Source organism: Lagopus muta, chromosome 1 (assembly GCF_023343835.1).
Source record: "Lagopus muta isolate bLagMut1 chromosome 1, bLagMut1 primary, whole genome shotgun sequence".
Lineage (NCBI taxonomy): Eukaryota > Metazoa > Chordata > Aves > Galliformes > Phasianidae > Lagopus > Lagopus muta.
This window is the reverse complement of record NC_064433.1, coordinates 7,542,506-7,566,669: the sequence shown is the minus strand read 5'-3', so window position 1 is coordinate 7,566,669 and position 24,164 is coordinate 7,542,506. Positions and strand designations below refer to the sequence as shown.

The 24,164-nt window shown below is 41.0% G+C and overlaps 2 protein-coding genes across 3 annotated transcripts; both read right to left on the bottom strand.

The window, feature by feature from the left end:
- Positions 1 to 1,536: 1,536 nt before the first annotated feature.
- SUV39H2 (SUV39H2 histone lysine methyltransferase) lies at positions 1,537 to 9,326 on the bottom strand. Of its 2 annotated transcripts, none has more exons than XM_048963111.1 (6): positions 9,231 to 9,326; positions 8,438 to 8,583; positions 6,825 to 7,496; positions 5,404 to 5,550; positions 3,754 to 3,883; positions 1,537 to 2,675 (listed from the first exon to the last, which is right to left on the bottom strand). In XM_048963111.1, the coding sequence occupies exons 1-6, from the start codon at positions 9,247 to 9,249 to the stop codon at positions 2,566 to 2,568; spliced, it is 1,224 nt and encodes a 407-aa protein (XP_048819068.1). In that variant the 5' UTR covers positions 9,250 to 9,326; the 3' UTR covers positions 1,537 to 2,565. The 2 variants fall into 2 exon arrangements, with proteins under 2 accessions (XP_048819068.1, XP_048819077.1); XM_048963120.1 differs by having other exon boundaries at positions 2,558 to 3,670.
- A 1,015-nt stretch (positions 9,327 to 10,341) lies between these two features.
- HSPA14 (heat shock protein family A (Hsp70) member 14) lies at positions 10,342 to 21,130 on the bottom strand. The gene is made up of 14 exons (XM_048963021.1): positions 21,021 to 21,130; positions 20,849 to 20,929; positions 20,690 to 20,772; positions 19,827 to 19,875; positions 19,029 to 19,122; positions 18,839 to 18,929; positions 18,227 to 18,331; positions 17,413 to 17,574; positions 16,853 to 17,008; positions 15,570 to 15,672; positions 13,927 to 14,142; positions 13,371 to 13,544; positions 12,267 to 12,337; positions 10,342 to 11,159 (listed from the first exon to the last, which is right to left on the bottom strand). The coding sequence occupies exons 1-14, from the start codon at positions 21,075 to 21,077 to the stop codon at positions 11,081 to 11,083; spliced, it is 1,521 nt and encodes a 506-aa protein (XP_048818978.1). The 5' UTR covers positions 21,078 to 21,130; the 3' UTR covers positions 10,342 to 11,080.
- Between the last annotated feature and the right edge of the window lie 3,034 nt (positions 21,131 to 24,164).

Sequence of the window (24,164 nt, the reverse complement as noted above, 5' to 3'; positions counted from 1 at the left end):
TCATAGAAACAGCAGAAGGAGTTTTAAAAGTGATGCAGTATTCCATTAAGCTCAGTTACCAACTGCAATGCACTGAATAAGTAGACATAAACACTGTTCAGTATTCTAAATTAGAAACCGGATATGTGATTTTAGTTCAAATAAATACAAAATACTGTTACCTCCCAGAACATAAATTAAAGGTCCTTTATTTCACACACAAGAGGTAACATACATATCCTTATAGAACAACAGTGTTTGTCACTTCAATGCTGGTGATAACAGATACTGCCTTGGGAAAAAGGCAGACACGGAACTCAAGTACAACTGGTAAGACTTTTCTCTTTGAACGTGTATTTATTGGTGATTTTTAAATCAAAGAGGGTGGTAAACCATTCTGTCAACTTGCACAGCAGAGGCCAGAGAAACCAATGTGGTAAGGAATCTATGTCTTGCTGCAGAACTCTTGCACTCCTGTGCCGAGGAAAGGCTGCAGACTGCAGCTGATTCAGGAGCTGGAGGTCGCAGATTCCATCCGTGTGGAATGCGTTTCTAAACTGGGCTACATGCAAGAGAAAGCAAACAACTCCAAATGACAGCAGATAATCTAGAGTTTGTTAAAGCTCCAACATTCCACATCAATAAATTAAAAACTGCTGGAGAAGTGGCATTTTGTAAATTGATTAGATTGAGCATTTATCCAAGTGTGTGGATACAGCTGAGCCTGTTAATGTCAAATACTTTTAAACATAAGCAAGTTTCCTCCTGCTCATGTAAAACAATAATTTCACACGTATCTCTTTGTGTTGTAGATTACAAAACTCAGACAGGACTTGCAGTGGTCCACGCTCTTCGCTCCAATCGTGAAACTGATTTCAGTGTCTCCCAGCATAAAAAAAATGACACTTCCTGCCAAAGAGCCAGATGTTCAGTGCCAATGCAACAGTGCTTCTTAGTCAGCAGACAACCTGTGTTATCCTCTGAAACACTCTTCTTGGAGTGCTAGGAACTAGGGTGAAGTTTAAGGCATTTGCTAACAAATTAAGGAAACTGATACATGCTGGGTACTTGACTTCATTCACCTGAGACAACAGCTGTGCACCTTATAAAGGCAACTAGCTGACCTATGATACATAGCTAGCATCCATTTAGGGAGCAACAACATTCTGCCTGTCAACATTTTGTAAGCAAGTATTTGTAAGCAACATGCAAGTTTTACAAGCTTTTTTATCCATGAGGATAAAGCCCTTCAAATATCCCCAGAGCATGGACCTTGGCTGTAACTCCACTCATAACCAAACTCAAGCGCTCTTCAGTGTCTTTGAAGCCAAGCAAAACGTAGCACATATTACCAACAGATCAAAACAACTTTAAGGTAATAATAATAAAATGATTCAAGCAGCTGAAGAACAGTATTCTTCTCAGCCTTTACATTCAAGAATATGTTACAAATGACTACAGCAAATGGGTAGCTCAACCCTAGCCTAACTTCACTGAAGTTAATATTTTTTGCAACACGAGAAAAATAGGGCTAATATCTTAAAAATCTGTCACTAGATTTAAAAAAAAAAAAGTCACAGTATGTAAAAACTTAAGCAAAAACAACTGTTAATACAAATCAATTCCCAGGCTATTTCTACACCTAACAGATTACTAAGTATATCTCCAGAATGCATCAGTGTTGATGGGCAATAGGCTGCTTTCCTTAAATTACTTTGTTTTCTATTCCCAAACTGTAGCCAGTATTTTTTTTTTCAGCAATGACTGCCAAATTTCTGCAATGAAAACAAAACAGTGTGTTACCAATAATAACCCAATATTTACAAATTCTGTGCAGAAAAGAAGACCTCCTACAGAATCTGAACTAAAAGTCAGAACGTAACGATTTAAGAAATGCTACTCATAAAGCTTCTAAGCAACATGACATCAGGTGAAGATGTTTAACACCCCCAGACTCAACTAACACCGACGATTTTATTGTGTGGAATTCAATGGAGCTTTTCCAGTTTGCACCCCTCTGAGCCGCCTTCCAGTCGTGCTCCGATGCCTCTCATCGTGGTGCCACAGATGTTATTGCTACTCTCTCTTTTTTACTCTCTCAGCCTTTCTTTTACACACCGGCACAAAAAAATAAAAGAAAGAAAGAAAGAGAAGAAAAAAAAGAAAAGGAACTGTCTGCTATGATTTAGGACTCAAATTGAATGCCTTCTAATACCTTCTTTGCAAGGTACAGAAAATATGCAACACCACTTTATCTCACTGAAATCAGCTCCTAGAAGGCCTACCGCTGTGAGCTTACACTTAATATTCAAATCAAGGTACATGTTAAAGAGTTTTCTTACCATATAGTTTACTGCTTCCTAAATAACGATGATAGAAAAATTAAATTTTAATCCACATTATCAGTTTCAACCTGAAACACTAGATCTCTTTCTTTGGCCAATGCCATTTCAATTACAAACATAACATCTTGTTTTCGTTGTATCTGTTTACATAAGCTGTAAGAATAATGTATGTATGAAAGAAGAGTCTCCTTAAAACTCTTTTAGAAGAGAACAAAGTATTTGTGACTTTGGGTACTCAAACTCAGTTGAGATAACCTCTGCAACACACAGCTCCACATTTACAGACTGTTCTGATCCTCTTTCTGGATGGGCTCAGACCATCAGCAGAGTCTGAAGTCAGATCTATAGAACCTGTGACACAGACAAACACAAATAAGGACATTTTAATGGGAAGACTGAAATTGAGCTAGGAATTCAAGACAGAGAAATGGCTTCAAGAAGCCTTCTACCACCCCAGCTCTTAAAAAAATTGTGTGTGAAGCTATGCTGAATTCTACCAACACCCACATTACAACTGCTTATCCAACACTTGTCACATGTGTCAGGATCCAAAGCTCAATGAACTCAGGCCCTTTAGGCTCAAGCCTATCAGCATATGCTGGTCAGCTGAGACTGCAGACTGCCTTGAACATCACTGTCACAGGCACCACAAAAAGAAAAGGGGAGTTTTAAAAGAGATTTCAATAAAAGAACTTGGTCAATATTGAAAGAGAGCTTCTGCAAGAATGTGGTACAGCTCTGGAGCATAAAAATACTTCTTTGGAAATTAAATAGCTGGGAAAACAATACGTTGTGGCTTAGTGGTTTGCAAGCATGCAAACTTGACACACAGAACACCAGTGCCAACCAGATTCAAATGTTTTATACTGCACTGGGAAAAAAAAAGAAAAAAAAAGGAATTACTGAATGGAAAATCAGTTATCAAAGAAGCTGGTAATATTTCACCAAGAATATTTCTTCCTGAAGTCTCTGCATAACAATCCCTGTACACACCTATGGTACCTTACATCACTCGCTGTTACAACTGCCTGCATAACTGTCAGTTTGAAGCAGCTGCTTCTCAGGAGATTCTTTAAAAAGTGGTTTACCTGAAATGCCAGCTTCAACAAGGGGAAGCTTTTCTAAACGTCTCCAAATACGTTTTTTGTCTTGACCGTTATTTTGAGCAGCCCTGTGACAAATCTTTAAAGCAAGCTACCTTGTCAGAGGTTCCAACCACAACCCCTTGCTCTGAACCAGGAGTGCTGAAGGAAGTAATGCACTAGAGGTGCACACAAAGCTTCTGGTTGTGCGCTGTCTGCGCTGTCAGTGAGGGACATCTGTTCTAGTGAGATGCAATGCCTGACCTAAAACATTGACATTAGTCAGACTGCAACAAAATTAGCCAGTGCCCCCTACTTCCCTCAAGAGCAACGTAAAACCTGCAGACCTTTCATCTGGTAGTCAAAGGTCAGCTCTTCTCCAGCCTTGATGGTTCTTGTGGAAAACAGTGCTATTCGAGGAAGACGCAGGTCAAGGTTATCGATAAATACATTGAAGACTTGAAGATTGGGATCACACTGTGAAGCAAAAATTAATGTAGTTTCTGTTAAAAAAATGCACAGTAAGTTTCACTGAAGTATTCAGCAGAAGGAGAAATGGTTCTTAGTGACAGAAGTCTAAAAATCTAGTCATCTGTCTTCTGAAATCAACAGTTCTGAAGTAGCATTAAAGCAGAACATTCAGAGCTTAAAGCAGAGCACTTTCGAAGGCAACTTCCACACAGTACAAAGACTATAATAATACCTGACAGCCTATGTAAAATAATTGTAACTCCAAAATATGGCAACAAATAAGACCAAGGTTAAGATCTACTTATTAAATCCACAAAAATAATTAATAAGCCTTATAATAAAACCAATAATGAGCTGAAAGAAGAAACAACCTAGCACCTTAAGCCACACAAACATAGATGCAAAATAATGAGTGTAAACATTGCTTCTAGGCCAGAAATAATATTCTCATACTGCAGGTAACTATTTTTAATTGCTAATCTGAGCTTTGAATGATCCGTTACAGGCAGGAGGAGCAGTGTCAGGCAAACTAAGCACGAGCTATAAGCTGCTTTCTCATTTTTGACAGATGAAGTTTCAGAAGACAGCAGTCACTAAAACACTTGTTAAACTGCACACGTGCTTTTTAAAAGAAAAACACATCCCATATTACAAAGCCAAACTTGAAGTTAGACTTCTAACTTTACAGGTGCAAGAACACTTCATTTCCATTCCCAAAAGCGAAGAGCAGGCCGTACCTAAAACTTTTCATGCTTTTCCCCACCAAGCCTGCATGAAATACCAATGATGGCATCGGCTCACAGATCTGAAGATGCGAGTGTACTGTATTTGTAGAACAGAGACTGCATACATCAGTAACAAGCACAGCACTACTGAACTAAACATCACTAGAATTTCTTTACTAACGCAGTGCAGGTTTCATTTTTTCATGTACTTCAGTTCAACAGCAAATAAAACACAACAAAAAATTTCTTGTCTAAAACCAACTTTGATGTACCCTGGCAAGTTTACCTTTCATACTAAGAAGGAAAAAAGTTGCTCACAGAAGAGAAATACCAAAGAATGCATAGGAATTTTTCTTTTTTTGAGCTACTAATGTTTGATGGATGACACTTCACATCCCTAGAAACCCTGCTCTGCTGCAAAACAATGGAGCAGTTCCATCATCTCTGACTCCTCACTAATTTGATTAAGAATTTCTCACATTAGGCCTTTCAGTCACTTCAGCAAACAAACCAACCCTATTTTGGTTGTCTAGAACCAGCAGATTCAGTGACTGCCCTACAACCACCACATGCTCACGCTGTGCACCCTGACGCTCCTAGACATTTGTATGTACTCTCACACTGAGTAAAAGGACTGCATTCTACTCATTACACTGTGCTACTGCCTGCACTGCGTTGGCATGAAAAACTTCAGAAAGAATCGTGAACACACCACTGTGTAAATATTAGCAGTAGGAGAAGATGTTTCTGGCCCAATTAGGATAATGCTCTAAGTACTTAGGATATAAACCGAGGCCTTACACTGTGATTCACGAAGTGGGACACGTTTCCATATCGAGCTGCATCTACTGTAAACTCATCTGAGTCATAGTCCAAATCAAACAAGTATGTATTTCCCTGGTTGTCATAGAATTGGCCTCGTCTCTCTGCTTCCTCACTTGTAATCACCTACAAAAATATAAAAACAAAGAGAAACCTGCATCATATTATTAACTATTACTAAATTAAAATAAAAGTTAAAATCACGAGTTAGAAGAATTTTGCTTAGGAAAAATACCACATTTGCTTTTTTTCAAGTTGAAATAGTAGTATTCTGTATATAATGAATAAAGAATACATGTATAGAGCTAAATTAATTAATTAGTGACTGCAGCTTCTCTGGATGTAATTTGTCTATGGCTGATGCACAGCACTGTGACTCAGGAACAAACAAAAATATCATCACCCGCGTTAAATATTTGGATGTTGGTAAATGCTAACCAGAGGTGGAAATCCAGAGGATCCCCAAAGGAGCAGAAGAACTACAGCAATGTTTGACAGAAGCCACAGCTTTAAAAACTTTGTCTGCAGCCCACTGTGTTAAAGGTATCCCATTGTGCACAATCAGCAAAGAAATCACAGTTTGGCAGCAGGACAGACATAAAAAGTAAGGGAGAAAAATATTTGATTTTTCTGACAGGCCACATCTTTGCTTTAAGCAACGCAGTTCTGCAATCACAGCAGCCTCCTGCATGCTCACAGGAATTAATTTAAAGGGTACAAACCTGACAAGCTGGGAGACTTGGGGCAGGAAGCATGGAGGTAATACAGTGAAGACCATAAGAATTTGTAGCAGGGACAGAATGAATTGTTTTGAGTCATCGTATCAGCAAAGCAGATACGAGGCAGAAAAGCAACAGACAGGATTGGAGAGGCTGCCAGGAGCAGCTGATGCAAAGGGCCCTGAAGCATAACAGAGGCTGAACCAGGTAACACAAAGTAATAAGAGGAACTCGAGCTCTGTATTTTACAGCACTAAATTCTGTTCTGAAATAGCATGAGAGAGGCTGTGCAGACAGAACAGAAATGGGACTGACAGACTGGGTGCAGAGTCTGGTAACAACTGTGCCTGGGGAACAGCAAGAACTACAATAAAGATATGGAAAGAATGAAGAATGCGACTGCCAAGAACGAAAAGGAGGATCCACTTTTAGAAATGCTGAAATTTTGAAATAATTATCAAAAGTACTTATTTACTGACACAAAAGATGTGTTCTCTTCTTATCCAGGACGTTTTGGACAGTATGATTTTACTGCCAGCACAAATGTCTATTCAGTGTATTCTTCTACTCAAAAGTAGACTTATATAGCTGAAGTCAGGAAGTGATGAAACTGAGAGAAAGCTCATCAAGATTTTCTCCTGTTTTCTCCTTCAAAATAACCCGTATGAGATAAATACATACCTCTCCAACATATTCCATCACAAAACTGTTGGTCTTAATTTTCTGGAGGGTTTTCACTCCCCAGCCTCGGCCGTTGTTAGTTCTGAAGATGCAAAGAGAATATTGTGTGCCTTTCTGTACTATCCTATTAGGGCAGTCAGGACCACACCTGCAAAATGAATTGCATTCATAGATGGGCAAGCCAGGCTGGATTTTCAGCTTCTTTCGTTTATTGTAAGCCAAAATAAAACCAGCTTCCTTTGGACAGCACTTCTCAGCAGGGCAGTCTGAGCATTCACAGCCAGTTGTTATTCCATTTATTACATTTATCCCCGGAGCAGGCTTATACTCATTAATGTAATAGAAGTCTATAGGAGGACCTTCAAGATCCACAGTGTTTTCTACCAGAATCATTCCTTTATGATTCTTTTTCCTGTTGAGTTCTTCTTTCCATCTCTGCAGAGCTATTCTTTGTTTAGCCTTCTTTACAATGTAATCTGCAACTGCAGGCTTCAAAGCTTTAACACTGTTTCTCACTTTCAGTGCTTTGCCTCCTTTCATCCGAGATAAATATTCATCCTTGTCACTAAGAAAGTTTTCAAGAAGTTTTGGGCATTTCAGATTTTTCTGAGGTTCCCAAGTATTTGAAGATTCTGGCCATCCTTTCCATTTCACAAGATAGTATTCTTTGCCCTTTAAATACAGAAACAGATAACAGATTTAGCCATGATTCAATTCACCAAAATACAACATCATAGAGTGCTAGAGTACGGTACAGAAAGGTCTAGATGTCCACATAACAATTACAACTGGGAGAAAAGGAAAAAACAACTTTTCTGTTTGCAAGTTAATTTAGAGCACAATTTTGTGCACTTTACGTGTCAGCTCAAGGGGCACAGAAATACACAGCTGTGAAGATCTCGTCACAAACGGTTACGCAGGGGGAATGCTAGTGTCTTAAAGCAGTTAAGTTATGCTATCTGGCTGTATAAAATTACAAGCATAGGGAGAATAGAGTTGTATCACACAAAAAAACCCAACAAATCCTAAACTTATCTAACACCTAACGTTGTTTGTCCTCTATCAACTGTGCTCCTAAAGAAGCAATCTGTTCAAAATGCTTAATGCTGTATTGACAGTCAAGAAGCACATGCTTGGTATTCATTTTAGAAGGGCCCACTGTAATAACTGTAAAAAGGTCAAATCCTGATGCTGAATTTCAATGGCAAGAGCAAACCGCAGGAATCCAGTTGCAGCACACAGCCCTAACTTTTCAAACAGACTACAACACTGCAGAGAAAAATATACACAGTTAGCTGCAAACAGAAGCATCATAATACATAACAAGTTACAACCTAAAAGCGCCAGCGTTTTGCTTTACTTCTAGATACAAGGCAAAACATTTTATGCTCCAAAATCTCCATAATTTCCGAACAGAAAGGCTTCCTCCAGCACGCTGAACATGCTCAGCTACGCCACTTTCTGTTTGCAAAGTTCAGAAGGTATTTTGTTCGGTGTCATCAACAGCCTCGTGCTGGCAGCCTGCTGCTTTACACCACGAGTACAGCCACCTCGGTCTGGCTTCCGAATTGCAGCTGAAAGAGCGATCGGGTCGGTCTGCGTGTTTCTCTTACCTCTTCTACCTTGTAGTCACACAAATATTCCACCTCATAACTCTTTAGACTCTTGTTGGTGATTCCAATGGATTTACATCTCAGATTTTCCTTCCTACATAATTCTTGGAGGGTCTCATGTGAAGCTAGACATGGCACATACCAAGCTACAATAAGAAAACCGGTAAAAAATCCTCTTTAATGTCTCGGCTGAACGGAAACCATCCCGCACTGCTTCGCCTCACCCCGGAGTCCCCACGTTACCGCCCCGTGCACAGCCACACGTCTCACTGAGCGCTGCTCTAAGGGGCAAAGCCAAACACAACGGCTCCCTCCCAGAGCCTTCCTCGGGCACGGATGTGCGCGTAGCGATACACACAAAAAAACAACGCTACCGGAGGGCAGACGCCGCAGCACCAGACTTCTGCAAATGGAAACCGCACGAGGAACGGGACGGGATAACTGCCGTGTAATGGAAGCGCCCCGGAGGGCGAGCGGGCAGGGAAGGATCAGGCCTCGCCCCGGCCGCCCCTCGCGCGCCGCGTCTTCACCTCAGCCGCCCCCGCCCCCCCGGCCCGGCCCGGCCCGGCCCGGCCCAGGGAGCGCGCGAGGCCCCCGGCCGTCCCCCGGCGCGAAGCGGGCGGCGGTAACGGTCCCGCGGAGCTCGGTGGCGGTTCCGCGGCCTCCCCTCGCGCTCCCGCTCGGCCCGCCCAGCGCGAGGAGAAGGGAGGAGAGATCGGGGCGAGGCGCCGCCGGCGGCGCCGTCCACCATCCCGTGCCGCGGCCCGAACCGCCGCCGCCGCCGCGCCCTCACCTCCTCGCCAGCCCTCCATCTTGGAGGGGCCGCGCAGGGCCGCAGGCGGCGGGAGAGGGAGGAGGGGGGAGGGCGGTGCTGTGGTAACGGCCGCCTCCCGGCGCCCGCGCGGCTCTTCCTCACGGCGGGCTGCTCCCTCGTCGACTGCGAGCGCGGCGCCTTTCCGCGAGCGGCGGCGTACCTCGGCGCTCGGTCCTTGCCTTCCCGTTGAGGGAAAGCAGCAAGAAAAAAAAATCTTAAGTAAACGATACCGAAAGAGCGGTGGTAGCGCACATTTCAAGCGGCTAAAAGGCACTTTTACATTAAGTTCGCTGTTCTATCACGTGCCAGGTAGAACGATCCCCACGCGCCCGCTCTTTGTTCGTTTACGGCACCACTTGAGCAGCAGCACACGGGCAAGGGGACAAAAGCCCCCCAAAGGCAGCCAGGAGGCCCCGCTCCCACACTGCCCCGACACAGTGCAACAGAGAGATTTCAGACGCTTTAAGCAAACAAAAGCGTTCCCTCGTCACAGTACGCTTCTCAGAAGAGCTGCTCGCGGCTCAAATAGCTTTCAATTCAATCCAAAACCCCATAAGCCCCACGGAGCTGTACTGTGAAGCACAGTAAAACTTACAGCCATTAGGCACGTTCGGCCACTAGCTGGTGCTCGTCAGCCTGGTAGAAAGCCCAAAGAAAGATGCGACCGTACTGGGATAGGGGACAGCACTGCCCGACAGAACCAGGCTTCGGTTTTCCAAGATTTCTTCTAAAAGAAAAACATCTTTAAAAGATGTACTGCCGTGTTATTCACTTAAATTTAAAAGACCACAGAGGCAGGGATAGGAGAGGCAGAACTCTGAGTACTTCAGCCAGAAGCATTACAAATTCAAAGCCACGTTTAGTCTGGTAAACCAGAGAGCACAGAGATTTGTTTAGAATGCAGAGATTTTTACCTATATAAAATTGCTTTTGTAAGATGAAAGAATATTAAAACATACAACCCACAAGCAGGTGGTGGAGGAGCATGAGACAAAAATCTGAAAGCAATAATTGAATCCAAGTTGCTTCAAGTCCAAACTGGCATTTATTTCTAATATCTATTTACGCCTGTTTCTGAACAACTACTTGGTCACTTTCACTATGGGGCTGTAAGGGCTGAACTGCAGCCTCTCTAAGCGTTAGACTGAGACCCACAAAGCCTGTAATTACACTTGCCCATCCCACTCTCTTGTTATTACTCCTCTACCCAAAGTTAAGAGTATCTAGTGATATACAACTATCTAGTAATTTAGAGATGAGAACAATGCCACAGTGTAGCAGATGACAGCATCTGTATAAAATTTTTATTAATAAACACATAAATAAGCACATATAACCCTTATACACATTTTTCCAGGTAACATGACAAAACCACAAATGGGCACAACCTCCATGGTTTCAGGCAACATCAAGCCCACACAAGTTTTCAGTATAATTCATACAATTACTTGAGAGTGGATTTTCACATATCTAGCTCTTGTTGGTTCAGTGCTATGTGGTATACAGGTATACTCTGAAAACATATAGGACCCGATTAGTCTAAAATCATTTTGCCAGACTACATAACATGCTTGTTGCTGAGCCACACACCTGAGATATGCCCTTTTTTTTTTTTTTAAAGGGTGTTGATAATTCAATGCTGTTGCCTACCATCCAGCCTGACATTCCACATCATGTTTTCCAATGCAAACAGACTTGGCGGCAAATTAATCTTTTACTTTTTATTACAGTTCTCTGTGATCCATTAAACATGTTTCAGTCATCACTTCAGGGGACAAGTCAGCAAGAGACAAAAACTAACTCCGAAAGGTGCTGCCTTTCAAATGAGATTATGATGCCACTTCAACAGTGATGACTTCACACTTTCCAGTATCTTGATCTGTGCAGGTAACATGCAAGGATCCATCCCTAAAAGAAAAATTAGAGAGGACCATCTCAGCACAGCATTGAGTATGCAAGTCCCAGAGAAACAGCAGTCTTGTGCAAATGGAAGGAAGCAAGATCAGCAGAGCATGCAGGGAAGAATACGCTTATTTAAACTTCATTTCAGTTTTCTTTACTGTGTTAAGTATTTAGATACATACTTCTTATTCTCCATTAAACCTTTTGCCTCCCCCAAATATAACAGAATTGATTCAGGAACGCAGCTTATATATTTGTATTGCTGTTTAACTAACTTAGTGCAGATTTGGAAATGCAATATTCAAAGTAGCCATACTGAAAAACAAGTAATAGCAATCAACAGATAAGTGCATCTTCCTCAAAGCACGAGGACTGCTACAGAACAGTCTTCAAACAATCTCCTTCAAAGAAATAAGGCTTCCTAGAAAAAAGTTTATTTCAAATCCTGTTTAATCTAGGCATAAAACAGCCACATGCAAGATTCAGACAGAAATGTGTTCTTGTGAGCTTTCACTGATGTGTTTCTTTGAATACTTAAATTATTTTAAGGTTTTAATATTTTAAACTTAGAATTGGAGAACTCTTAAAAATAATTTAAGTAATGCCTAGAAAAATATTAACATTACTTATAAGAAATGGTAAGCTCTTAAAATAATTATTAAGTTTTTACCTCACAACTACGAATATGGATCCTAAGATATATCTCTTACCAACAGAAACCTCATACTCACTGCAAGACTGAAGTATTTATGTCTATTCAAATAGAATTAAATATGCTTGATAGTTAATGTAAGAAAATGAATATATTTTGTACTCAAATAGCAAGTAGGGATTTAGTTTCCCAGCAATACCTAAAGAACTTTCTTATTATTTAGAAAAGCAGCACTGATTTCAAGAGAACCCTCAGAAGACAACATGCTCTCATTACTTGGAATTCCACCTTTGGATATCTTTATAAACTATTACAAGTATTTCACATCAGCCCAAATACTCAACTTTTTAAGACATTTTTTAAGACACCCAAAAACGTGACTGCTCTCAGGTATAGTTACACCATTTGTTAGAAGTGTGATGAAGCAAGTTAAATGGCAGAACAATAAATATTTTGTGTACCTTTTCATAGTAAGAACAGTCAATAGATCATGTAGGCCATCTTCCTTTTTATCTAAATCCTGGAGCACAATCTAGAAGGAAAAACAGAGCTTAATAAAAAAAAGTATAAGATCTTTCTTGCACAGCAATCTAAAGGAAAAACAATACACACAGTAACTGAGGTATGCAATTTATTCTGTTTAACATGTGGTATTAATATTCAACGTTAAAGCACACCCCACTAAACTGCACACACCTGTAATAAAAGTCTCCCTTTTTAAAAAAAATTAACGTCTGCACGACTGTTTCAGTGTTTTTATGTTTCAGAGCCCATCAGCAAGATAGCTGGAGAACTTATATCAACTCTATACTTACTGGAGAACTTCCTTCCTCTATCCTCCAAGACCCTGTGGCAGGACCAGGGTGGAAAGAAAAAAAAGTTACCCTAAAACTCTGTCACAGTTTCAGCCACAAGTCTTTTTGATGCCGTAAAAGCACACTGAAGGAAAGCTAAGATCAGTGTTTGAAACAAGCCTCTCACAAGGCTGACTTCCAAGTGTTATCTTTTCATTTTTCATGGTGTTAATATGATTACATTTTCACTTGACCTGAACTGGTTTTAATACCAACATCCTATCTAATCTAGGAAAGTCATAAAGGAGTTACAATACAGATATCAGCTGTTGTGTTGAGGGACATGGTTTATTGGAAGCTATTGGTAATAGGTGAACAGTTGGACTGGATGATCTTTTAGGTCTTTTCCAACCTTGGTGATTCTATGATTCTTCATTACCTCCATTTCTAAGTAGGTACAAGAGGGACTGATTATGGTGTCCCATCCCAGACAAGTTGCATGCACCACAGTAGTGCCACACCTTAAAACCAGACAGACTTTTATCAACTCAAGAGGGAAACCTGAATTTTTTTTTAAAGTACTCAGTAATTCACAATATGTTTATGGAAGAACATTCAAGTACAGTTTCCAGAGAAATGCATTTCATTTTAACTTTGTAACAAGTTACAGTAGAAGTGTCGCTGCTTGTGATTTAATTTTTTACCCTCCTAAAGCCACGTGATTTCCAAGTGGGCTGTACTGCAAGCAGACATGCACGTGTATACACTCACTTGAGCAAATTTGTTTTCTTCGTTCATAGGACTTTTCCCTAACGACTCATACAGTTCAAGGCATACAGAAGAAGTGTTTCCAGGAGCATGCAAGGTGTGCTGCCTTCGAGCTGGTAATGGTGTCCCTGATGGAAACAGCACTGTGAATTTGTCAGCCCCCGTCTCATCTACACCCTTTAAAAAGAAAGAAAAACAGTTCATGCCTTTCTAAGTACTTTAGTGAACCAGAAGCTTTGTAACAGTGCTCCAAGAGAAAAGAAATGCCAGATACATTCCCTCTGCTGTATTTACCATCACAGTAATTCCATTAATAAAAAGTTTCTGGAAGTGAAAAAAATCCAGCAATTAAAAGGACACAGCAACTGTTAAGGAAATAGCAAGCTCACAATCCATCTTCTTGAGAGTCTAGAGGAACTGCTCTATCAATACCAAAAAACAAACTGGTCAGGTGTTAAGTGGTAATTTATTAAAACAATATTATTTCTTTAACATCAATGCATAAGCAGTACTTCACAATCACTGCAGCAGTAACATTTTCAAGTAGTTTTACCCTTACCTTAAGAAGAATATCCTTGGCAGAACACTCGATAAACAATGCTTCCTCTTCTAGAGAAGGGTTTTCTTTCCCTAGCAGGATTCCTGCCTCTATTGCTGCACCGATGGGAATAACTTCATCCGGAGGTATTGAGCTCAGTAGTTCCACATTTGGGAAGATGTCTTTGATCAGCTGCTGCAGTTTTGGGATTCGAGCAGATCCACCACACAAAACTACCTGGAAGATATGACAGCGTTTTCAAATCTCTTTTCAGAAAGGAATTAACAAACAACAACAGCAGCAGACAGGCAACAGCCTGCAATAGAGAACCATAAACTGCTCTGGGATCCTTTAGTATCCATAGCTGTTAAAAAAAAAAAACAAACAAAAAAAAAAAAACACACAACTCTGATGTTATCTTAGTTCTCTTCCTTTTGCATTTCAAGTGAAAGGAAATAGCTCGCAAGTTTGAAAAAGCATCTTGAAAAAGTTTCTCATAAGAAGCACTAACAAGAAGCAGCAGCATTTTAAAGTTGAGGAATCCATCATGAAGTCTGGTTAGGCTTGGAGAGACCTCTAGAGGCCCAATCTCCTGCTCAGAGCTCATCAACAGGCAGCTATACAGATGTAGATTCCAAAACCTCTCTGCAGGCCCTACTTTCATTGTTTGATTGCCCTCACACTATAACCTTCTCCTGTTTCCTCCCATCACAAGTTGTGCTGGTTGCTACTCCATCATGTACTTACACAAGAAGTCACGTTTTGTCTTACTTATGCCTTCCAACCAGGCAACTGCAGCCAACACAAAGGTCTATCCCTGAGCCTTCTAACAGCCAAGAAGGCACCTTTCTCCTGGTCCCTCCTTGAACATCTTGTGATTCAGCCTTTCTGCCACACAAGTTTCAGTATTTCTGTGAACTACAGAAATGTCCACCCAGATGCAGTTGTCAGAGTGGGAAGGAAAAGCTTCTCAATACTCATGACAATGCTCCTGCTATTACACTCCAGCATGGGATTGACCTTCTATGCTGCAAAGGCAAACTGCTCTTAAACTTCTTCCACCAATTCCATGAGTAATGAGTACAGCAATATTCCCTACAGATAGTTGCCCAGCAGTTAGGATCAAGTTACTCTCTTGTACCAAAGCAAAAAGGACATCTGAAGCAACTAATAATAGTTACTATTTTTTCACTTGACATATTTGACATTAAAGCACTGATTTCACATCTAATGTCTTAACAAGGAGGAGCAGAGGAGAAACAGTGGCATCAAACAGACATTCAGCACCTTGTTTAAGTCATGAAAACAAGCTGAAACTTGGGCTTTCATGAAATGCCAGCTAACCCAATCCAAAATGCAGTGAAAGCAAAATCTACACACTGAACTTACAGAAAGCACTCCTCAGATCTACTGAGAGTTACACTAACACACCAAACAGAGACAAATCTCTACCATGCAGTCAGTAGGCATCAACAAAAAATAACGGACTGAATTTACCTTACACTTCAGTTTAAGTACCCTTTAAAAACCTGTGTACACATTGTTGCATTGGAGCTAAAAATGCATAAACACATCAAAAAAAAAATCACTCAGTGTGAGGAAAACAGGTCCCCTGATTTTTTTTTTGTGGAGCTATAAGGCTTAACACAGACAACTATTATTACCTTATTGATATCCTCAGCTGTAAATCCAACTTGCTCCAAGAGCTTTTTAATAGCTTCTACACACTTACTAAAAAGTGAAGAACAGATAAGTTCAAATCTGGCCCTAAAAAGAAAAAAAAACGAAAACAAAAACTGTGTAACGTCGTTCTTCAGCAACAAACACCCAAAACATTCTTAGAATATACTTTACTTCTATAGCTATACCTCAATTTTATGCCATTTTTAAGCAGTCAAGATCTTATTTCCAACTTATTAATTGGAAAGAAATTACTTTTGTTAATATAGTGATAGAATAGATAGTACAGACATTAACACCTTTAGGAAATTCAGATTCATTTTTCTTTGTGTACCCTTGAAGGAAAAAAACAAGCCTGATGAAAACAATAATAAAAAAGCAACAATATTTGAACTTAAACTTCCAGAGTCAATCAAGCTTCCTGAAGGGTAGGTACTTGTAAAATTACAAAGCAACCAGTGCTTAATTCAGGCTCTTTCAAACCTGAATAGGATCTTTCACTCCACAAAAACACAGTAAGTCAAACTGTGACACAAGTATCATTACCTCAATCAAGCCAAACCTGCTACATAGCAGAGCTTCTCATGCTTTGAGACACTGAGCCTGACTTCTCCAGATCTAACTGCTGCTATAATGCATGCACAGCTTTGAAAAAAGAAAACTAAAGCCCAATTTCACTTTGCCAAAGCTGCTGGTGACTGAAAGAACGATAAAGAGTTACTAAACACTGCACTAAAAGATCACTCCCAAAAAGTACTTAGAGCAGGACACAGAATAAACAAGGTGATAAAAAACTTTTTTTTTTGACAGCTGTCAAAAAAGACATCAAGATTTCCATGAATCCTGTCATTCTAAAGCTCTTTTAGCTAAGAGTCCCAAAATGCTTTTCTGTAAGAAAAAACACAGCAACAAAAAGAAGAATGGGGAGAAACATCGAGTAATTTAGTATCTGTTTGTCTTTCATCACAGACCAGACTCCAAAAATGGGATCTCCATGTACCTTTTCAGTGTATTTTTTTAATCCATTACACAAACATTTCTATTGTTACTGCTCAGCTACTACAGATCACGACATGACAGAATCAATATGAAAGACAGCTCAAAAGAAAAAAAAACAGAAGAAACCACAAGTTGACCTCCTGTCTTACATCTGTTTTCAAAAAACTAGCATTGCCAAATCCCAAAGCTTATTAACATTCTAAATACAAAACAGAAAATCTTACAGCACACTTTCACGTAACAGTAGTAGCTTCAAGGTTTGTTTTACCTGGATACATTACAATCAAAATCCAATCCATCATACAGTGAATCTACAAAACAGTTTGCACTTCCCAACGTTGATAATGAGTGCTTCGCAACATCAGCACTGTTCATTAACTTCATCATAGCCCTGGGATTTCCTCTGATATCATGCTTACAAGACCTACATTAAAAAAAAAAAAAGCTGTTTAAAAAGGCAAGCATTTGAATGGCAACATTAACTTGCTGGAAAAAAAATAACTCAGAGCTGTTAACATTTATCTGTAGACATTTTAGCATTACCTACAATGACTACTGAAAATTCACAGAGAATGAGAGCATCTATTCCATTTCTAACTAAAGAACACTGTGTGGAGCCACTCCCCTTCACTTAGACATTAATATTTAGTACAAAGATTTAAGACTGAACTGATTCTCAGCTTCAACAGCTTACTGTTTCTTCCTTATCTTTGTGAGTAAGATGACTCAGTCTGCTACATCTGACAAGTTAATATGAATTCTTTTTTTGAAAACAAGCATCAGATAATGAATGTCCTGTCGACAACATACTTGGCATTCAAAACCTACCTCTGGAATTCAGATGCTAAGTGTTGTGCTAAAGCTTCTGTGAAACACACTCCACCAATGCCATCATCTGTGTTTGTAGCAAGCACACGATATATTCCACTGTTTACCTCTATAACTGTGATAGAAAGCGATGTTCCACCCAGTTTATAAACCAGCACATTGCTGTCAGGGTAAAGAAAATTGAAAGCAGCATTAATAAGCCATCTAAAATTACATTTACTTTGGCATACTTTCTAAAATCACCACTACGTTGTAATGAATTGCAGGTTTTAATCAGTGCTGCCAAGTAAGTTTCATTTCAGCTGTTTGTATTTACCTATCCTATAACCACTCACTACTTGACCATATTTCCTAAAGAACAACTTACTCTGTCCTACACAGCAAGAGTCAGCAATGTTAATCCTACAACAAAACTGAGTGCTACGTTTAAGGTTATGGATCCCAATTATATGCAAAGGATTTAAAAAAAAAACAAAAAAAAAAAGCCAGTAAGGAAAGAAAGCCATCTGAAAGACACATAAGTATGTAAAGTAACCCCACTTCCCCCAGCTGGCTGTGTAAATCTACCGTAGAAGGGAAACATTTTTCTTCAAGCCAGTCAGCTCATTAAAGCATCCAGGGACAAATCTTAACAACGTCTTAAAAAAAGTGATAAACTGGAAAAATAAAGAGGTTTTAAACACCATACATTCAAACCTCAAAATTTGGCAACACAGCACTCCCTCATTTAAGATTTCTCAGGCTAGAATGTGATTTGTTCAATCTCGATAAGTTTAAACCACAGCAGCTTAAGTTTGAGTAGTAAAATATTTACCTTTTCCCAGTGGGTGAATCTTGGCCAATTCCATAAGCCAGGAGAGCTGCAGAGGGTTCATGAATTAATCTCATAACATTAAAACCAGCAGCTGCAGCTGCTTCCCTGTGATAACACATAACAGCATTTAACTACAGTGAAATCACTAAGGTTGCACATTAAGACTTCATCAGAACTAGATACACAACCAATTCAGCACTTGGTTGTAAGTGAAATGACCGGAAAAGAAAAACACAAGAGTTCATCTGCAATTTTTTTTCTTCAGTTAGCTGGATCTGCTGCAAGCTTCTTTGTCATGGAAAACACTGACCTATCAGACTTGCACACTCCACAAGAAGAAGAGCCAACATCTTAAATGATATCCTGTTTCTCATTATATGGAAACTACCATTCAGTTGAACTGATTGAGAATTTCATTTCACAAAGGTAAGTGCCATGAAAAGATACTATGCAGGATTTTGTTTCCTATCTTCACATTTTCCCTATTTCAAACAGGAACCTAATGTCTTGATTGACAGCTGCAAGCTGAAGTCCAGCAGAACTTCCATTGCTAATCTGTCAGAAGGTCTGCTTTAGGCATGTCAAATAACAGACAAATCTTAATCCTCTTACCCAAGGGCATTTTTCTGGTTCTCTCCAAAATCAAACGGGACAGTGATAACAACGTCATTTACATCTGAACCCAATGCAGACTGAGCAGTTTCTGTTTATAAACACAGGCAGAACATGTTGATTAAAAGCAAAACACCAACATATCATATCTTAAAACCATGAGGACAGCTAAAAAACTTTCCTTATATACCTTTCATTTTACTGAAAATTAGCTTTGCCACATCTTCTGGGCTAATAAGTTTATTATCTATCTCATAGTGAAGTTTTCCATTCTTCTCAACTACCTGTAAAAAAGACAACACACCCTTGTTAGATGCAGACTTTGGTTACTACTGAAAGTGTTGCTCAATTTAGCTTCTGTTCTACGTAGCTAAGGAATAAAAAAGGAGAAGCCTGTATTATCCAACAGACAGAACAGTGACATTCACAGTGCTGTAAATTTCCTTTTGCTATCAAAATGTTTTCTGTATAACAACAACTAAACTACTCACTTGCTTCTATTCAATAAAAATAAACCTATGGGTATCAGCAATCAAAATCCCAAGGAAAACCACATATCCTAAGGAAGGTATGTTCCAAAATGTTTTTTCTCCTCAGATATTAAAGAGGCCAGGAAGTTTCTAGTAACTAGCAAAGTACTGACCAAACTAAAAACTGTGATTAAATCAAATGGCAAAGCATTTGTAATCATAAGATGTGTTACCCTTAGCATCATCTACCAGACCGAAGAAACACTACAATGTTATTAAAAGAACTGTTTCTCTTAATGCAGTCAAGAGATGCATGGAATTTTTCTGTTGGACTGCATCACAGCAACGCATCTCAGGACGCGATGACATTCTCCACTATGTAAAGAGATAAACATGTTCTATACAAGAGCAAATACTTCATACACTGAGAGCAGATCACTACAGAACACAAACAGCAGAGAACAACAGCGTAAACTGAAACAAGTTATTCTGAGAACAAAAAACTAAATCATACTCACTGAACATTTGCTTTCTTTAATGTATTTCTCTGCTTGGGGGTCACCAGAACTGTCAAGACAAATACAGAACAGCAAAATAAGTTGTTTGCTCGAGAGTAACTGTAAGAAATTCATCTTGCTAGTGTTTCTTATAGTGTCAACATCATATCAAGCTACATTCTACGCAAAATTCCTCGTCATGCTGTAGATACATTCATAGAGATTAAAAAAAAAAAAAACAACAACAAAACAAAGTAAATGTTCTGACTGCCTCTCTCTTTTAACTACTAATAGCATAGCCAGAATTGATCATCCCTCTTATTCAGCAGTGCTGAGGCTGCATCTTGAGTACTGTCTTCAGCTTTGGGCCCCTTGCAACAAGAGAAACATTGAGGCCCTGGACTGCGTCCAGAGAAGGGCAACTGAAGCTATGAAGGGTCTGGAGCACAAGTCTTATGGGGAGCAGCTGAGGGAACCAGGATTGTTTGGCCTGGAGAACAGGCGGCTCAGGGGAGATTCCATGGCTCCCTATAACTGCCTGAAAGGAGGCCATGGCAAGGTGGGGGTTGGCCTCCTCTTCCAGGTAACAGTGAGAGGAGAAGACATAAAGGATTTCAGTTGTACCAGGGGAGGTTCAGGTTGGATACTGGGACAAATTTCTTCTTAGCGGTGAGGGACTGGAAACGCCCAGGGAGGTGGTGCAGTCATCAGCCAGGGATGTGCTGAGGGAAGGGTAGAGGTGGCACTGAGGTGGTGGGGATGGGTCAACGGTTGCACAGGATGATCTGAGGGGTCTTTTCCAGCTTTAACGATTCAACGAATTAACCTTTAACGCTGGGGGTACCCGCCTTCCAGTGCCCGGTTAACTTCACTACATCGCTTACCTCCTCCCCAGGATCTGCTTTACTTTCACCACAGTGTTGGAAATGTTCCTTATTCTGCTCTGCTTTGCAGCCAAGCCCACAACCTGAATGAAACAAGTTAAAAAAAGAAGTAATTCCCAGACAGAGCTCCTTCCGACCCGCCGCCGAGCACAGCCTCACCTCCTCGTTCTCTGCGAAAGCCACAACCGCAGGAGTCACTCTGTCTCCGGCATCGTTAGCGACCACATCGGCGCGGCCGTCCTGCAGAGAGAAGCATCACCGTGAGCCGCCCTGCAGCGCAGCCCCGCACCCCCAGGCCGCACCGCCATCCTGCCGGCGCCGCGGGCTGCACCTTGTAGACAGCGGCACACGCGCAGGTAGCGCCCAGGTGAACGCCGATGGCCGCCATCAGCCACGCGCGTCCGCCACCCCACAATGCCCCGCGCAACCAATCCCGCTCCCCCTTCTCTTCCCAGCCACCAATCAAAGCCCGCCTTTTAAACCAATCGCGACGTAGCGCACATTTTGTCCGTCCTTCTCTGCGACCCTGCAGCTTGGGAGTGGCGTCATCGGCGGAGCGACCAATAAGAAAAATGGTGAGCGTGGCGTCATTGATCATGGCAACGCGGCAGATTTTGCGTAAGGGCCGGGCCGTTTGGCGGGAAAGCGCTGCTGAGGGCGGCGCGGTGCGCGGAGCCGGGAGTTAGTTTAATGGCAGGTAATTACGAAAACAGAAGTTGAAACGGAGAAGAATGAATGAAGTTATTTCGTACATATGCTAAGGAGGTTTTATGGCTACTTAATGAAGCACATGCAGACAGTGTAAATATTTTTTTAGCCAAGTCTCGTCATTATCAGTGAGGCGGTCACGCTGAAGAGCTGATTCTGCACAGCCCAACCAGGCGCGGTCAACATCTGAAAGTACATCGTGCTGTCCACTTCTGCTGGAGAAATCCATCCGCGCTACCACAGATTATTGTCATTATTTTTACTAATCATTGTGTTTTTAACTCCGCCCAAAATTTAGGGAGATTTAACGTTATTCAGGCAGAACTCGCCTTCTGACTTGCCGAAGTCTTACATCCTCAGCAGCAGCCCTGCCCCAGTGCTTCACTTTCAGCCTCTGAAAATCCTGGCTGTTGTGTTTCTGAGGCAAAGAACCACTAAGGTTGGAAAAGGCCACTAAGAGCATATAGTCCAACCATCAACCCACCCCACCATGCCACTAACCACAGCCCTCAGTGCCACATCTGTCCTATTTTTGAACACCTCCGGGGTGGTGACTCCACCCCCTCCCTGGGCAGCCTTTGCCAATGCCTCACTGCCTTCTGAGAGGAAATTTTCCCTTATGTTGGAGAGTTTTGATGTGCTTTTTGTTTTTTGATCTCTATAACCCACATAATGTTATAAAACAGATATGTTTATTATGGCGCTGGGAAGCACTGGGGATATTTTCACGATAGGTGCTTCAAAGATTACATAATTCAGTCTTCTATATTCCCACAGGTAATGCATACTTATTAATTATGTGTTGGACAATTAACATATACAGTCCTATCAGGTAGTGATTTATGAGGTCTCCAGTCTTCTATTCCATGATGTCTTCTACTGTCTAGCAACCTTTTAGCATCATGACAGTCCAACTGACAGTCTTTTACTTCATCCAGTGGTCTTCCTCACTCATCCTCTAGAATAACTTTTTTTCACTGATGCATGCTCAGTAAGAGAATACCAATTATAAGTAAATTATAGGTGCCAAAATCATAACATTTGCTCACTTAGCACTCGGCCATTATTTCTGAACATCTGCTCCTCTTTGGATAGGGATAAGCTTGGAAAGAGGATAGAGGGGAGTACCCCCATGCCTCCCTGATCCATCCCAACCTAATTCCAGAGTGAGACAATTTGGCATTGTGTGGAGTCCCTGGCTTCTTTGACATTGATAAGCCTGCTGTTCTTTTGCTGAGTCTCTTATCAAAACAGAATAGCCTTGCAACATGCTTTCTGGTCTATAGTACTATATACATACTATTCACAACATTTGAAAACTATTGCAATTTTGCAAATGAGAATCACATAATTCAACAACTTTATTTCTAAAATATGCTACTAAAATGTATGGTGTTTCTACTTTTTCAAATCAGCTATTTCTAAGGACAAGTTACAAAATACATTGTGCTCTACTTCTTCAGATCATTTTCACTGAATTAGGGAGGGTTATGGGTCTAGCAGCTGTAAATGTTGGGTTGCTTCGTGAAAAGAGAGGAGGAGAATGTGCTTGGGCTAAAACACAGATGGAAGTCAACAAAAACCATGTTCCAGCGTGATTTTGGCGGTGTGTGTTAGTGGATCTCTCTTGATAGGTATAAGGATGTGTAAGAGGAGACTGTGCTCCTTTGAAGGCACCCAGCAAGGACCTTTTACAAGGCAACAAGGGATAATGAGAAGGGGAGGCAGTGATGGGAACCAACTCTGTTCAGTTACACTAATTTATTTGTTTTTGCACCCTCTCTCCTGTGTATATGCAAACTGCAAGGGTTAATTACCAGATACTGGTGAGCTCTGGATGAGGCTGGGTGAGCCTTAGTGCCAGATAATGGCATGGATCTGTGCTGTAGGTCCCTGGTCTGGGTAGTTGACGTGTCAAGTGGGTAAGGGGCCCAGGATCTGGGCAGGATTGCTGGGCCATGCTGGTACTTGAGGTGTATGAATGTATGAGTGCTTATGAATGTGGAGAGTGCACTTTGTGCCTGCGCTGGTGAACTTCTGTAAGCAACAGCCATAAAGAGGAAGGGGTCACACCTGCTTGTGTGTGTTTTATGTGAGTCTTGTGTGTACGTGCTACTGAAGGTAGCTCTTGGCTGGGCAGCTTTTGTGACTGGCTGTGTCACTGACCTGTGCATCTCTGGGATACGTGCTCAGCTTTGCTACTAGTTGAAACTACAGACAATTTTGTTTCCTAAGCCATAGGACTATTGCCCTTGCACTAACAGAGCTTGCTGAAGGCTGACCAAGAGCTCTGTAGCTGGAGCTTAGCTTGCAACTGTCTGTGCTCATGAGGTCATCATGGAGAACAGAAATCTTATTTCTCTTGTGCTTTCTATCCTAGTGCCACTAGCACCATTTACATGAAAAGACCGGTGATGGGATTAGAACCTAAAAGGATATGAGTAACAGTGTGTGGAAAAGTGCTTGTAGCCACACTAGCAACATCACCTACACTACTAAGCACATCTACAGTTATTTTCCAGGTGTTCTTATGCCATGGATACATCAGGACAGAAACACGGAAGTTCTGCTTATCTTAACTAAAGCAGTTAACACTCTTTCCAGTTGTAAATGAACCTGCCTGTGAGCAGCTGGAAATGCCTTATCAGCTGTTAGTGGACAGCCAGTAGTAGTGGAGTAAAAAGAGCTCATCTGTCTGTGTGCTTCGTATGTTTCCCTTAGCTAGTGGGAAACTGAAGATGCACTGGGCTGGAGTTAATTTAGAAAT